The sequence below is a fragment of the Muscardinus avellanarius genome (genome assembly GCF_963383645.1).
Source record: "Muscardinus avellanarius genome assembly, chromosome: 12".
Lineage (NCBI taxonomy): Eukaryota > Metazoa > Chordata > Mammalia > Rodentia > Gliridae > Muscardinus > Muscardinus avellanarius.
The window spans coordinates 83,714,826-83,731,494 of NC_137798.1; the positions used below are offsets into that span (position 1 = coordinate 83,714,826).

The window sequence follows — 16,669 nt, forward strand, 5'->3', positions numbered from 1 at the left end:
GCTAAAGACCAATTATCTTGTATTTTTCCATAAAATTGCATTTTCTAAAAAGAGACCGGTGTGTCTGAATATATCCATCATAACAAATCCTCAAGCTTTGATAGAAGTGGCTGCTGTTTATTTGCAACATGTCATATCTGTACTGTTGAATCAATGCTTAAAGTTACCATATTAGAACTAAGATGAGGACCTGAGAAATGAGATTTTAAAGATCTGCAGTAGGGCTTTGTGAATGAAAGACTGCAGCTGGCATCAGGTGTAGGAAGGGCCTCACTCAGGGACAGAGGAGGTGGAGGACAATATTTTTTTTTAATGTGGTACCCTCCTACAAGCCCAGAGTGAAGAATAAATAAGATTATTTTTATCACCCACAAAGAATGCTGAGGGGAGACAGAATAAGATGGGAGATTTATTTGAAGTATATTTAATTAGGCAGGAGAGATTAGAATCACCAGATATTAGTAAAGGCCAATTGCTTTCCTTGCTAAAAGTCATAAAGGAAAAAAATAGAAGTTATAAGCTGAGGCCGCGAAGCAGATACAATATCGAGAAAATTAGTGGCTTACCCATTCAGCGGAAATCAGTTTTTGAAAATAAACTGTAATGTAATTACCAAAACATTATATAATAATGCAGTGATGGACTTGTCCATTGATAAGAGGTGAGGGATAAAGGTTTGTTGAATGAATAATGAAGATGGCTTTGACAACCAGGAGTTGATTATGATTCATTTTGATCTTTTATATGATTCTTAGCTCTAGAGCATCTTTGCTTTAAGAAGATTAAACCACTTGGCCTAGTGTTCCTAGAAGATGTTTATTTAAAAAATTAAAAATACTTTATACGTATATATATATATTTATGTATATGTATATATATATATATATCATATATATCAAAGTCAGATGTTTATTTAAAAAAAATAAAAATACTTTATATGTATATATATTTATGTATATGTGTATATATATCATATATACATATATATCAAAGTCAGTTATAACATTAAATCACTTACTCTCCCAAGTTATACTTACAGAAAAAAACACTTATTTGCTCATTGTGAGAGTGTTTTAAGATAGAACCCATCTCATGGGATATTATACAACCAATTTAAATAATAAAGATACTTCAGTGTTATAAAGAGAAGCTCAAGTACTCAAATAGTAAGAGGTTTGAGATTAAGGAGGCAGTATAATTACAACTACGTGCAAACTGTGTTTTCCTGTAGATGGAGACTAGAGAAAATGGCTAATAGCTTTAAGGGTGTTACTGGGCCAATCAATTTACATAACCATTCAGGTCCTTTAACCAATAAATAATAAATATTTGGAAGTAGCTGGGTAGAATATGAGTACCTTCTATGATGGCACAAGAGCACACTCACTTGGAGTGACCTTCAAAGCGTAGGCTTCCACCATCATGGAATCTAACTGCACAGCTGAAGCACTGTCCTATAGAAACTCAACACGAGTATGTCTCACATCAACCTCAGCATGTTTCAACCCTCTACTGTGCTTCCATTTCTGTCAACAGTTTTATTTACATAAATTTGAAAACTGTAAATCAATCACTTCTCCTCTCTCTTCTGTACCTCAGTTATCATGAACCACCAAGTCCTTTCATTCTTCCTTTCCTTAGTGTTCAATTCTAGCCAGCCCCAGCCCCACCCTTCGTCCTGTCTGGGCTCCCTCAGTGGCCTGACTCCAGACCCACACGACACATCCTCACATCTTCCACACTGCAGGCAAAGTTATTTTTCTCAAACATAAATAAGACCATGTTTTCCTCCTGACCAAAGTAGCTATTTTGCAGCATTTTAAATGATAAAGCTATTCTGGAAAAATTTGAGGTCAGACTTTAATAGATTCAGCACTGGAAGTGTAGCTCAGGAGAGCATTTGCCCCTCATTGTGAGTTCTGGGTTCAATCCTCAGCGCTGCCAAAAGCAGAAAGCAAGTAACATATACAGAAATGATATATAAACATGTATATATTTTAACATGCATATGTTTACTCTAAATTTTTAAAATGTACATATATTCTTTAAACTATTTCTGTTATAAGAGAATTTCTGTTAAAAAGCTATTTCTGTTACACAAATACAATCACTCCAAGGAAAGCACAGGCTTGTCCACTGAGGTACAAATATCTTTTTATGACATTCAGTACTCTACACAGCTCTCACCAGTCTATTTTCAAGAGCTGCCTTTGCTATTCCCAGCTTCTCAGCCTCCACACTACCCACAAGGGATTGTGCTCTGTCCCCAAATACACTGTGCTCTATCACATCTTGTCTCATGGCTTTCAAATAGAATATCCTGCTCTGCTTTAAATCAGCAAACTACTACTTTACCCTGAAGATTCAGAACAAGTCTGTTTTGAACCCTGGGACTCGTGCTTATGAATTCTGTCTCACTCGAACATATCTCAACTCTAAACATGTCACATTCTCTTTTAAGTATGTTATACTTCCTAGTACAGAGAAGGATCGCAACAAGTGGTTTTGTCTTACATTCACACACTATCGCATTTAATTTTTACTGACTGTTCTATTTATCTCCTAAGATTAGAGGGTTTCACTAAATATTTTAGTAAATTTTAATGTCTATGAGAGCAAATATTTCATTATTCTTTCTCGTGCATATTTTATGGCAAATCTTACATACGTATTTCTTTAGGAAATTCAAAGAATTGAGATACAATTTAGAGGCTCCATAAAAAATAGCATATTTAATGCTGTCATATTTTCCTCTATCCAGAAATATCACATTATCTCCATAGATACAGACTTATTTTATGTCCTTCACAAATTATAGGTTTCTTTATATAGCTTTTCCTTATGTAGATTTCTTGTTGGGTTTATTTTTGTTATTTGCTTGGGAAAATTTTTGTTATTGTGCTTGGGATTTGCTTTTCATCCCAACCTGTTAAATGCTATCATTCAAACAAGCTATTGATTATTTTTTTTTATTGTGGTAAAACATATAGAACAAAAATTTTACCATTTTAACTATTTTAAGTGTGTAGTTCAAAGACATCAAATACCTTCACAGGATGGTACAACCATCACCACTATCTATCTCAAGACCTTTTTCATCATCCCAAACTGAAACTGTATGCCCAGTAAACAATTCCTCATTCTTGCCTTCCTGCAGACCCTAGTAAGCACTATTCGGCTTTCTGTATCTGTGAATTGGACTATCCAGGTATTCATGCTTAGAATAAAAAATATTCATCCTTTTGTATCTGGTTTACTTAGCTTACTGTCTTTAAGGCTTATTTATGTTGTAGCTTATATCAGAAACCCATTCCTTTTGTAATGCACAATATTATGCCATTATGTATATTTATATACTGCATTTTGTTTATATATTTATCTATCAAAGGAAAGTTTGTTTATATTCCTGCTTTTGGTATATTATGGATAATAATGCTAGTAACATGGCTAGATAAATATGTGTTTCATATTTGCTTTCATAATATGCTTTCAATTCATTTATGTACGTAGTTAGATGTAGAATTATAGACCACATAATAATTCTAGATTATTTTGAGAAATCTATTTTCTATATTGGCTGCAACATTCTAATTCCCACTAGCATTATAAACGTTTTCCAATTCTTCACATCCTTGCCAATAGTTTTTTCTGGTTCTTGAAAATAAACATTCTAAAAGATAAGAAGTAATAATTCAGTAAAGTTTTGACTTGAATTTCCATATCAGGTAGTCATGTTAAATATATTTTCATGTGTTTATTGACTATCTGCATGCTTTCTTTGGATATATACACAAACACACACTCTCACACACACATTTATTTTTATTTGTTTATTTATTTTTGGCTATGCTGGGGATAAGACCTAGTGCCTTGTACATGCTAAGTACATGTTGTACCTCTGATTTACATTTCCAGCCCTACCTCCCACTTTTATGTTTATGATACATTACTTGGTGCACTGTAACCACACATCATGATTACGTTCAAAGTGATAGGGACCTGTATGTACCAGCACTTGGTGCGCTTCCCCTGTAGTCCACACTTTCCCTTTTTTTTCTGCTTCATGAGATTGAGATTGCAATTGGTGATTTTGAATTGGAACATAGTGTCTTTTGAAGTGTTCCTACCCATGTTAGTGGGTTCTTTGTTGTTTGGGTGTTATAAGAGTTTTTTTATATATTCAGCATATTAATCTCTTATCAGATATATGATTTTTATGTATGGTCTGCCATTTTATAGATTGCCTTCCATTCAGTTGGTAGTGTCTTTTGATGTACAAAATTTTTACTCTGAAACTCAATTTATCTACATTTTATGTTGCCTGTGGTTTTGGTATCATACCCAAGAAATTATTGCCAAATTCAATATCACAAAGGTTCCTCTAAGTTTTCTTCTAAGATGTTTATGGTTTTAGCTCTTATGTTAAAGTCTTTGCTCTATGGTTAACTTTTTTTTATATGTAAGATGTGTTCATCTTTATTCTTTTGCATATTGATGTTTAGTTTTCCCAGTACCAATTTTTGAAAATACTATCTTTTCACCACTAAATGGTCTTGGTACCCTTATCAAAATTATTGAATAATCTTTGGAAGGGTGACAGGATATTTATTTATATTTATTTATCTCCTTTTAAACCAACTTTCCAATTCTTATTATTCTTAACGTTCTTTAGATGAGTTATTTGAGATATTCAGTCATGAATATCTTTTTTAAAAGTACTGTATTTTTTCACTATTTTACAGCTTATTTAATTTCTTATTATTTTAGCAATAACTTTAAAACATGTTTAACAATACTGAGATAATGTATATCTCTATCATCATGATTTTAATGTCAAAGACTATACAGTTTTACTAAAAGATATAATTTAGGTTTTCCTAGTTGCAATTTTATTCTAGAACATTTTGTTTAAAATGTCCTATTTTAATTAAAATTTTCAAATGAATGATTCCAGAATTTTTAGACATCTTAGGTAAAATTATATTCTAATTCCACTTTAATTAGATGATGTCATAAGTATTGGCCAGCAGATAACATTATTTTGAAATACACTATTACTCATATTCCTAGAGTGGTGTATTAGTCATTTACTGTACCCTTTAAGTGTTTATTTAGAATATTTGTATAAATATTCATAAGTAAAATTTGCATGTTATATTTTGTTGCTATAGATTTTTCAAGTGATATTAAGACAATGTTGAATTTGTATATTATTTGGGGAGTGTATTACTCCATTTGGGCCAAGACAAGGGGCCCTAAACTGGATAGCTTTGTAAGTGATTGAAATTTATAGCTCATAGTTTTGGAGACTGGGAATCCAAATTCAAAGCAAACTCTACTGGTATCTGGCAAGAGCCTGGGTCCTCCTTCAACCTCACATGCTTGTAATATAACCTAACCTAATCATAGAAACCATCATTTTTTTTTTTTTTGTCTTTAGTCTTTGGGACGGTGTTTATTTTTTCACAGATTTCTCTATAGCAGTAGATATGGCCACAACACATCTCAGGTCATAGTATTATCATCAGAAAGGCACTGATGGAGAATTTCACTGGCTCCATATTTAAAAAATAAAAGGCTCAGTGAAGTGCTCTGACAGGCTCAAGTTGGATTAATATATTGCATCTTTGAAAATGAGCAGAATTTTTTGAGGCTTTGGTAATTCCCATTTGAATCACATGATTGGTATTGAGGGAAATTGTAATTTCCATGTGAAGGGTCTTACTGTTTCCAGATGAAGACAGAATATGTGCTGGAGAAAAAAAAAATAGTGAAAGTCCTATAAAGGTAGAAGAAATGCAAGGGGTCCTTTCACTTTGAGTTGCTTATTACATATCAGTGCAAAACTATACCTAAATTAGTCTATATTGTATGCATATTAATTATTTTTATTTTTGTTACAACTCAAAAATTATCAGGCAGGAAAAGTATTATTATGTTTTTAATCATGGGGAAACTGAGGTGCATTGAAGCTAAACGATCTTTATATGGTATGGAGCATGGACTGTAATAATCAACAAATCTTTTTTTTCTAACTCTGTGATGTATTTTATGGTTAAGAAACATGTGTCTTATACAAGTAGAGTAGTGGAAACAGATTTGGGGAGGAAGGAGGAAAGAAAAGGGAGGTTTCAGGAAAAAACAGACCAAATAATGTTTGTGCATGTCCTATGAATTTCATTATCAAGTACAAGTAGGGAAAAAGGGAGAAGTTTGGGGAGAGAAAATAACAAGTGTATAAATATGAATCACTATGAATTTTATTATGATGTACACCAGTGAAAGGGTAATAAAAACAAATATGTGCTTCATATAACCAAGAGTCATTACCCTTCAAAAATGTTGCCAACTTTCCCAGGAAAATAACATTTGATCAATTAGAGCCACAAATATACAAAAGTCATTGGTGTATAGCCCCTGGCCCTTGAGCTTGTGAAGTTCATATAGATCAGGCATTTAAATCAAAGCGCTGGAAATAAGCAACATTTTTTCATCTGTAGTTCTTTTCGAGAGAATATTCAGTATTTAGAAATCCCTTGATTGCTCTTAAGAGAGAAGCCATTTCAAAGTTGTGGAATAACCGGGGGAAAGGAAGCAGACGAATGAGCTCTAAACGTCCCCCTTTTTTCTAACCATGTCCTGTGAGATGTCATCAGAAGGATGCACTTAGGAAAAATGATGCTCTAGAAAGGGCAGATGAGTAATGATAAGCTGATCACTTTTCATCTTCTTTTCATTCTTTTATAATTCGCCTAAGGACAAATGCATAGATGATCTTTGTTCTTAGTTAATACAGTATGAAATAAAATGATAACACTGTTATTCTCAAATATGTCACATAATACTTCTACCGTGTATTCCTGTGAAGTTAAATCCAAGATGTACTCGTTTATTTTTTTTTCTAAAAAAAAAAAACAATTTACAGTGTGATTTAGGAACTGAAGGGTAACATAAAACAATTTGACTCAAAATGGGTGTGATTATCTTATCGGAGCCTGACAAAAATGCATGGAAGAAGAATCCTTCAAATGCCTTTGTGCTTAGGTTCCTGTTATAAATTGAAAACTGTGTTCCACCACAGCATAAGAGATACTGTGGACCCTAATTGATGAGCATTTGTAAAATATTTCCACATTGAGATGAAATGACAAAAAGCAGAGCTGGATAAATGAGCATTGTAGTTTTTTATTCCTTTATTCTCATTCTACTCCAGGCCTGAATAGCAATGTGAAGCTATGTATGTATAAGGGAGCAAAGTTCCAGTGATTAATTCAGCAGCATTTATTTTCTGAGCATTTGAAGTGTTGATAGAGAGACACATTAAATAGCCCTATGCTCCTGGAACTCATAGAAGAGGAGGATTGTGGAAATCCACTTTGTTTGACAACAAAACTTAGTAATTATTTTCTTAAATCTGACGATGATACAATTTTCTAGGGTTTGTTTTTGTTTTCTATATATAAAACCAACATGGTTATCAAGGTTAACAGACATGGGTTATAAGGTGATCTCTGACATAAAGCTCATGGAGTCCACCCTTCGGAATTCAGTTTTCTGAGAAAGATGTAATTATTCATGAACAACCAATTATCTGAAATTGCTTTATACATCTTACAAGAAAACAAACAACTTCATATGAAATCACTATTTTGTAAGTAATACAAAATGATCCCTATACTGCCATTTATATTTTGAGAACATTGGGTTCTTCTTGGCTGTTATTTTTATCTTATTTATACACACAATAGAAAGTCATTGCCCTTCTTCCCATGGCATCTCTGTCTTTACCTAGACACCGGTAAGAGGTGAGGATATGAGGCATACAGTTTGGCAAAATGAAACTAAAATAAATTGCTGAATTAGACAAATCTGGGCTAAATTTCTGATTCTTCTAGATTTTACTTTTGGTTAAATAAAGATATTAGCAATTTATTTTACCTTATTTTATAGTTTTTCTCATCTTTAAACTGAGATAGTAATTGTTATGTGCTGAATCATGCCCTCCCTCAAATGCATATGGAGTTATTCTTGGTATTCATGGGGACTGTTTCCAGAACCTCTGCAAATGCCCAACTTTGCACACTCTCGAGTGTGTTACATGAAATAACTTAGTATTTGCATGCAACCTGGGAACATCCTCCTGCATACGTTAAATTATCTCTAGATTGCTAATGATGTCTAATGCAGTGTAAATGCTCTATAGTTATTGGACTAGATCATTTAGAAAATCATGACAAGAAGAAATTCTAGACAGATGCAATTAATTTTTTGAATATTTTTTATCTACTATTGTTTGAATCTGTGACTGCAGAACCTGTGGCTTTTTAAAGCCAAACTTACTAAGGACACCACCTCCAATATCACAGAATGTAACTATATTTGTAGACAGGGACTTTAAAGAGGAATTAAATAAAAGTGAGGTGAGTAGTGTAGATCCCTATGAGTATTAATATTAGTAACAATTATTAGAATTAGTACTTCTAGGCAGTACCAGAGAGTTTGTGAATGACAAAAGTAGTGGTCCCAATGGAAAATCATAATTTGCCCTAAAATTCACCCCTAGAAGTTTTATTTTTAGGTCAATTTCAATATCTAATGCATTGCATGCTCTATCACCAAACATCTTTTTTTCTTAGTGGAAGTATTCTGGAATTCTATGAGTAAAAATGAACTCATTTTTTATGGTTTTCTCTGTAACATATTTCTAAAGTAAAGGTATTTCTGAAATACGCATTCCCCACAGGACTTAGAAATGGTCAGATATATTTGTCAGTACTCATGAGTGTATACAGAAATTACGTGCAATGTTACTTAAATTTTGGGCTGGGCGTGGTGGCACACACTTGTAATCCCAATACTTGGGAGGCTGAGACAGGAGGATCGCAGGTTCAAGGGCAGCCTCAGCTACTTAGTGAGGCTCTCTGCAACTTAGTGAGACTTTCAAAATAAGGAATAAAAAATAGAGCTGGATGTGTAACTCAGAGGTAGAATGTACCTAGGTTCAACCTTCAGTAGTGCAAAACAAAAAAAAAAAAAAGAAAAATGGGGGAGAGTAGCATGTATATAAAGTAACGTAGAAGCAAGACTTCTCAACAGTTGGTATGAGATTTGAACATAACCCAATTATTTGTTTCTTCATTTCTCTTTTGAAAATCTATGGAAATATTTTCATCAACACCTCCAACTAAGTATATTTTCACTGATGTATTACATCCATGAAGAATGGTTCTCCTTGATGATATTTATGAGAACTAAATTCAGATGCACCTTTATTTTAGATCATAGAGCAACAATGAAGCGACTTGATAGAATTTTACTGGTATTATGTTTTTCTCCCACTAGTTCCTCAGGTGTCTGTGGAATTAAACATAATGCATAAGGGCTTCACTGTTCATAATGATGAGTTCTAATGTTACTAAACAGATATCAAACAACATTAAACCAGCTCTGCTGGGAAGTCTTGAGTGAAAACTTCTCTCTTGAATCCCAGGACATGCTATGGAATGTTGCTTCTGTAGATCAACTTGATCACTGTATCTGGTCAATTAAGAAACAATAAGCCAAACACATTCCTTGTGAGTTGTGGGTTAATAACGCGTTCTTGTTAACATCTTTGAAGATGAGGTATAGCCATTTAATCTTGGTTAGTGGCGACTGTGTAGAGATTTCATTACTGAAATACTGTCTGTTGGAACCCAGCAATGCAGCCCCAGCTGCTTGAAAACTTACAAATGCTCGGGTGTTAAATAAAAGGCCCAAATGCAGCCATCGCCATTTTTCTTAATTGCATCAATAATATTTTCCCAGCAATCAAGAAATGTACAGGGTTGTGATTATTAATAAATGTAGTATTGTCTTAGCACCAACACACTGAGCATAGTGAGAAACGATCAGAAACTTTAGAAGCATGTGATGAAAGGATTTAGGAGAAGCATGAGATTAAATTAGATGAGAAGCATGTGGTGAGGCATTGCATTGACTCAGAAATAAAAATCCTTACTGGATTAAAGATGGCTCCTATAGTTCCTGACACATTCCCAAAAAATTGACTTGTGATCCACATGTTTGAAAAGTAACAGAATTAACTTTTTATTTTAAAATGTAAAGCAAAACTGTTCTACATTCCTTATGGGACTCTAAGCATGTTACATTAAAATTAACAAATACTATGTATTTGTTTTTAAAAACTATGCAAGATACCAAAACATGAATAGTAAAGAAAAAAAGTAACATTATCAGAGTGGAAAATTATAACTATTAATTACTTTCTTCTAAAGCAAGCAATAGACTGGGGGAATACACAAGGTCTTTCTAGTAGGTTCAGTACCAAGAACAGATGCTTTAATGCTACTTTTCTGTGTAGCGCAATAAGCATATACTAAGCTCTTTATATCTTTTATGCTCTTTTCACCTACAAAGTTAAAATTACCTAGCTTGCTAACACCATGAATTCAAGAGAATGGAAGCAGTGGAATGATTATTCAAATCTGATTTCATATCTACTTATCCCATCTAGTATTATCATAGTGAGGTTTAGTTCTTTGTTTATTTAACTCTGAGAGAACTAATCATCACTAGATATAAGAGTTTGTATATTTGTCTTTTAACATGTTCTCCTTTATATTGGTGCACTTAGAATTATTGGACCAGGTAAATTAAAAGCAGAGTAGAAGGCCTGTAGTTCCTTTTTATGGTGAGAAGGGCCAGAAGGGCTTTAAATTTGGGGCCAGGGTTTTGTCTTCATTCTGTTTGGGTCTTAGGAGAAGACTCACAAAGAACTAAGTACAGACCTCTCTGCCCTACTGATACAGTTTATTGTACAATTACATTGGTAGGTGGTTACAGAAAAGGCTCTTAGAGGTAGATGGTTCAGGCTGGGGACTTAAAGAAGGAAGCACTAATATAAGTCAAATATTTGAGCCTCTGTATAAAAAATTTCTATTTCTATCAACAAATAAAATACCTAATACAATTTTTAGGAAGTTTCATCAAACAAATTTGAAAAGGTTTTGCCAACTATAAATCTCCATACATATTTTGTTGTCATCAAATTTTTGTAGTGTTTTTATTGGTGCATTATGATTATACATAATAGTGGGGTTCATTGTTACATATTTGTATGTGGACATACATAATTTGGGCATTTTCATTCCCTACCACCTTCCTCCTGGTAGATTTATGCTTTTGTTTGGTTGGTTTTTAGCATTGATAGGGACCAACAGCTGCTAGATAAGCACTCTACCACTGAGGGACAGCCCCTCAATTTTTGACTAATTTTTGTAGTGACAAATTTCTTTCCTGATAGAGTATGAATACACCTCTGTAGCAGAATCCACTATAGGATAGAATTGGGTGAGATTTTATAAATTGCCGTGAAATGTCACAGACTGATTTGCATTTTGGGTGATTTTATACATTAATCACAGAGTAACCTTCAGTTTTCCAAATAAAGAATGAAGGGAGCAGGGCTGACATTTGTACTCATCTACAGAAAGGGACTTATTTAAATTCTTCACAGATGGAGAGATATCGAGGGTAAATCATTATACTCACATTTCTAATTTTAAGAAGCTTTGAGGGTGTTTGTGGATAGTAAGGAGCAAACATTATTTTGCATATAGACTTAATCATAAACTTTGCATACCACAATCCCAAATTCTCCAGATAACTATCCAGGGCTTTCCAGAGTCCATCCCCTAAAGATTGAGAAATTCATAAAACGAAAATAATGTTATGCTACATGTAATAGACAAATAGAAAATTGGAGTGACCTTTCAAAGAGAACATATGAGATTCTATAGACTTCAGAATTTAATGTGACTCAGTGCTTTTAAAAGATGGCATAAGACATATGCTCCTACTTCTAGCCTCAAATGAGTTTATTATTTCTAACCAAACTGCATAGCTCATTTCTTCCTCAGGCAAAATAATCCCACCCCATATTTTCCATAAACTAGCCCTGACGATAAATGTGGACTGGTACATGAAATTTTTAGTAAATATTAACAGTATTTGAGTGTCTGTCTAAAGTTTCAAAGATAGTTTCAAAGATTGGAATATGTTCAGAGGGATTCACACAAGGAAACCTGGTGTCAAACGTCCTTTGGACTTTGAGCTGTGTAACTTGAAGTACTAGCCTTAGGTAACAGACAGGAAACCATAGAGGCTGAAACGGTGTGGTCTGTTTGGGCTATTAAATCTAAATGTTTTTCCTCAGTTCATAATTAAATGATTATTTCTTTATAGAGACCTACATTTTTCTGAAATGCCATTTTTTTGTGTTTCTTCCTATTTGTTTTGCAATAATTTTTATTATATACTTTTATTGGCTCATTGTAATTATGCATTATAGTAAAGTTCAGGGTGATACTAACATATATGTGGTGCTAAGTTAACATTTTTAGTGACCTCTGGCTTTATACTGATAATACTAAAATTGAAAGTTAATTGTAAAAACACTGATAAACCCACTGGTCAGATGGTGCTACTTATATTAAAAATGTATTATCCTAGTGTTTTTTTCTATGTCTCATTTATCTTTTTGAGAATTTGTTTGGAAAAGGAGGGAGAAATTGTTATTTATAATACCAGAGAAATATCATCACTAGAAAAAAATGTTCACTTTTGAAAAACATTGAAAACAGTTTTTTGTGGTAATGGGGGTGGAACCCAGGGGCATTCTGCCTCTGAGCAACACCCCCAGCCTTTTTTTTTTCTTTATTTTAAAACAGGGTCTCACTGAGTTGCAAAGGGCCTCACTAAGTAGCTGAGGCTGCCTTCTAACCTGGATCCTTCTGTCTCAGCCTCCCAAATGCTGAAATTATAAGCATGTGCCACCATACCCGGCTCCACTGGAAACAATTTTTATCACAATGTTTATAATGATATGATAGTGGAATAGGACAGTATAATTAGTCATACAAGTTGAACATTCTTAATGCAAAATTTAAAATCTGAAATATTTCGATATCCAAAACTTTTGGACATTTGAAATGGAACCACATGTGAAAAATCCCATGCTCACCTCAAGTGATGGGTCATGGCAAACTTCAGGTACACTAAAAGTATTGCATAAAATTACCTTCAGGCTATCTACACATATAAGGTGCGAAACATATATGAATTTTGTGCTTGGACTTGGGTCCCACCCTCAATATTTCATTATGTATATCTAAATATTCTCCAATCTGAAACAAATCAGAATTATAAAGCACTTTTGGTCTCAAGCATCCCAGATAACGGATGCTGGACAGGTGTAGCTTGGTTTCTTCAGGCTACATCTTCTTCGCCCTCCCCCATGGGGTGGGAGAAAGTACAGGAAAGAGAAGAATTTCCTCATGAAAGAAGAAGGCATCACTGAAACTGCTTCCAGCTTTACTGATTGGACTATTCTGAGATCCAAGAGATGGGAAACAAGTGCCCTATCTCAGATCTGTCCTGGCCAAAAAGCAAAATCAATTCTACTTTTGGGCTAGACAGAATTTTTTTTTTTTTTCATGGAATACCAGACACAGCATGTTTTTTTGCCTTTTACTATTATACAGCAGGAAGTAAGGATGTTAGGACTGCTTCTTGCTAACATCTGCTTTGTTATTCATTCTTTTACCAGCATCTTTAATTTGAGGTGACAGATGCCTTCTGAGGCTTTGGAATCCATCCCTCTCAGTAACCAAATTCTGTCCTGTGGGGATGTTTCATCTCTGCAGCTGTTCCTGCAGTCTCAGCAGTGTGATGGAGCTGGCAGTACACAATACAGTGCCCTGATATCTCTCTCTCTCTCTCTCTCTCTCTCTCCTTGTTTTCACAGCTGGCGCTACCTACATCTTTGGGAAAAGCGGTGGCCTCATCCTTTACACCTGGCCAGCCAATGACAGGCCCAGCACGCGCTCTGACCGCCTGGCTGTGGGCTTCAGCACCACTGTGAAGGATGGCATCCTAGTCCGCATTGACAGTGCTCCAGGTCTTGGTGACTTCCTGCAGCTTCACATAGTGAGTACCTGGCCTTGGCCTGCATTCTCTTGTCTCCCTGGTGATCTGAGTTGCTGAGTCAGGTGAATGAAGTGGAACCTTTCCCGTGGACATGGCAGAGATGCACAGGCTTATAAAAATTGTGTTCAGTTGTGTGAACCATCTTGCTAATATATGCCTCGGCGATTAAAAAAGAATAAATAAATAAATGTTCTTCTCTCTGATCCATAAAATAGAGAAGAAAAGAAATTCTTCCCTTTAGATTCTCTTTCCCAACTTTGTGGCATGGCATGGCCTGAAGTGAAACAGCTGGCAGACCACTTGGGTGTAGACGAGAGGTTTACTTGGTGCGGTTCCACTTACCTGGTGGGAACAGCAAATCTAACTGGAGTATTCATGACCTTCTAGGCTAGGGGTTGGCAGACTTCTTCTTCCAGCTAGCAAATGTCCCAGGCTTTACAAGTCATATGGTCCTTGTTAGAAGTACTTGGTTTTTCTCTAGACAATACATTTGTAATGCATATAACTAAGTCCCTCTTAAAATTCATTTATAAAAATTGCTTGCAAGCTTCACTTTGGTGGCTCCTGTCTGAGGCTACAAATGTGTCACTGTTGAGATCTAAGGAATGTGTGATAAAAACAGGCCAGAGCCCCAGAGTGGGCAGGGCACAAAGGAAAGAGGACAGTGACCAAGGGTTGATGTATTCGTGCCTGTTGGAGATCTAACATTTTGCTTTAGTTCTTGTAGTATGAGCCCAACAGGACTGTACCTTCAGTCCCTGTAGATCATGAGAACATAATGCAAGACTAAGAAATTAAAATGATTTGGAGGAAAAATTTACTTCATTATGAGGATAGAAAATATTTTTATAGCAACAATTAACCCATTTTATCACCTGTGCAGTTTGCAGTTAAGAAAGTAGGCTAAAGATATGATTCTCATCCATAAGTACCCCAAGTGCAGCCAACAAGAGCAAAGAGAGGAATTGTTCTCATTAGTTAGCAATGACAAGGCTAGAAAGAATGGATTTAATTTGGAGCAATAAGAATTCAGTTTAAATAGCGGGGGGGGGGCAGATAAGAAAAATAGGATTAACTGGGGATTAGTACCAACCTCCAAAAACGAAAAGGAACACGGGCTGGGAGTCCTTGAGTCGGAGTTTTGCTACTGTGCGGGTCCAAGGGGAGAAGCAGAATGTAAGATTTCATTGTTGGTCTCTGGAGTTGGAAGTGTCTGGCGGGAACCACAAGCAGCAAGCTCAGCTTTCTAGCAGTGCCCATCTCCATCAACTGCCCTTCAAGCCTGCTATGGAAACAGGAACAGCTCAAATATGAGGCTTGGGCTGGATGCCTGTTGTCCCCACAGGAGCCATAGCAGAGCAAGACTCTGCCTAATGACCCAAGAATGGACTGGTTAGAAATCACCTTCCAAATGTGCAGGAGGAATCTTGAATAGAGTTGTGCCTTTTTAATTCTTTCTCAGATGCTCCATGAGCCATATGGTGTTAGGAACCTGAGCTTAAACATTGCAGAAAGCCATGCCAAAGAACAAAGAGAAAGGCAGTCATAGTTACTACAGTTTATCTTTATTTGGCCTCTAAGAACCACCATAATTTACAAACTCGGAGAGATTTATGCTGCATATAATTTAATGACTATTTCATGGCAGCTATAACTAAGGTATTATTACCAGCTCACTTGCATTTTCCTGGTGATTTATCTTCTTTTTTGTTCAGTGTGACTTACTAAGAAAAATATGATTTGGCACAGCCATGAGCATCAGATAATGTACTACTAGTTTATTCATTTTTTCCCATTCATGTTTTGTAGCGCATCTTCTTCTAAGAAAGAAATTTCCTTTTTTTTTAACAATTGGCAGCATTTCTATAAAATTGATATGTGGATACTGGGAACTTCTAAGAAGAAATAGAATATTACTGTATGTCGTATTATGCCATTATAAAGTTCTGTCATTTCTTTGATGTCTTTGAAATATGGCTCTAAACATACTTTTGAGTTTAAATAATACACATTTGTTTATATTAATTAGTGTTTGTGCTCAGTAGAAGCATGAAAATTATGTTTGATGTGATATATTACTTTCTTTATAAAAGCAAAAATATCAGAAATTTTCCATCAAAATAGGTAGAGCCTCTTTGAGATACTGTGGCCTAATTCCAGGGAAGCGTCCATTGTCTAAACATTTTGAGAAATGTCAGCAGATTTTTCTTCAAAGTTGGGATTAGGCAATTATATAGTTTGGTCTTTTTAGAACAAAACATAGAGGAATCCTACAATATGAAAATCCATACAGTTCTTCTATAAACCTTACATATCCATGACCCTCTTAAGCATGGAGATTCTTCATTGGTCTAGTAGTGTGAAGCCATTTTAATTTCCCAGTGAATTATCTCTTTGTCTACATTTTGTTTTAAAATTGAGAATAAGGGACTACAACTAGGAGACTGAAAGACTTGACTAAAAAACAGACCCTCATTTTTGGAGGAAAAAATCATATAAATACCTGCTACAGTAATTTTATAAGACTCCTACAATTTATAAAAAGTGGTTTTGTTTGTTCAATGACTTTTTTCCTTATAGTAAATAAAATTACTCAAAACAAAAAGAGCTTAACAAAACATGTAGAGGCCAGCAGTAAAAGTGAAAAGGATTTGGCAGGTCACAAAATATTTTATCCCAC

General features: G+C 34.8%; 1 protein-coding gene across 18 annotated transcripts in view; it reads left to right on the plus strand.

The window, feature by feature from the left end:
* Positions 1-16,669, plus strand: part of NRXN3 (neurexin 3) — a gene marked incomplete at both ends in the record, with an annotated part of 1,617,361 nt that overhangs the window by 1,210,662 nt on the left and 390,030 nt on the right. For all 18 annotated transcript variants that reach the window (XM_080707448.1, XM_080707461.1, XM_080707458.1 and 15 more), the window contains one exon: positions 13,808-13,989. In XM_080707448.1, the coding sequence (XP_080563574.1) occupies positions 13,808-13,989 (182 nt within the window). The remainder of the gene's footprint in view (positions 1-13,807; positions 13,990-16,669) is intronic.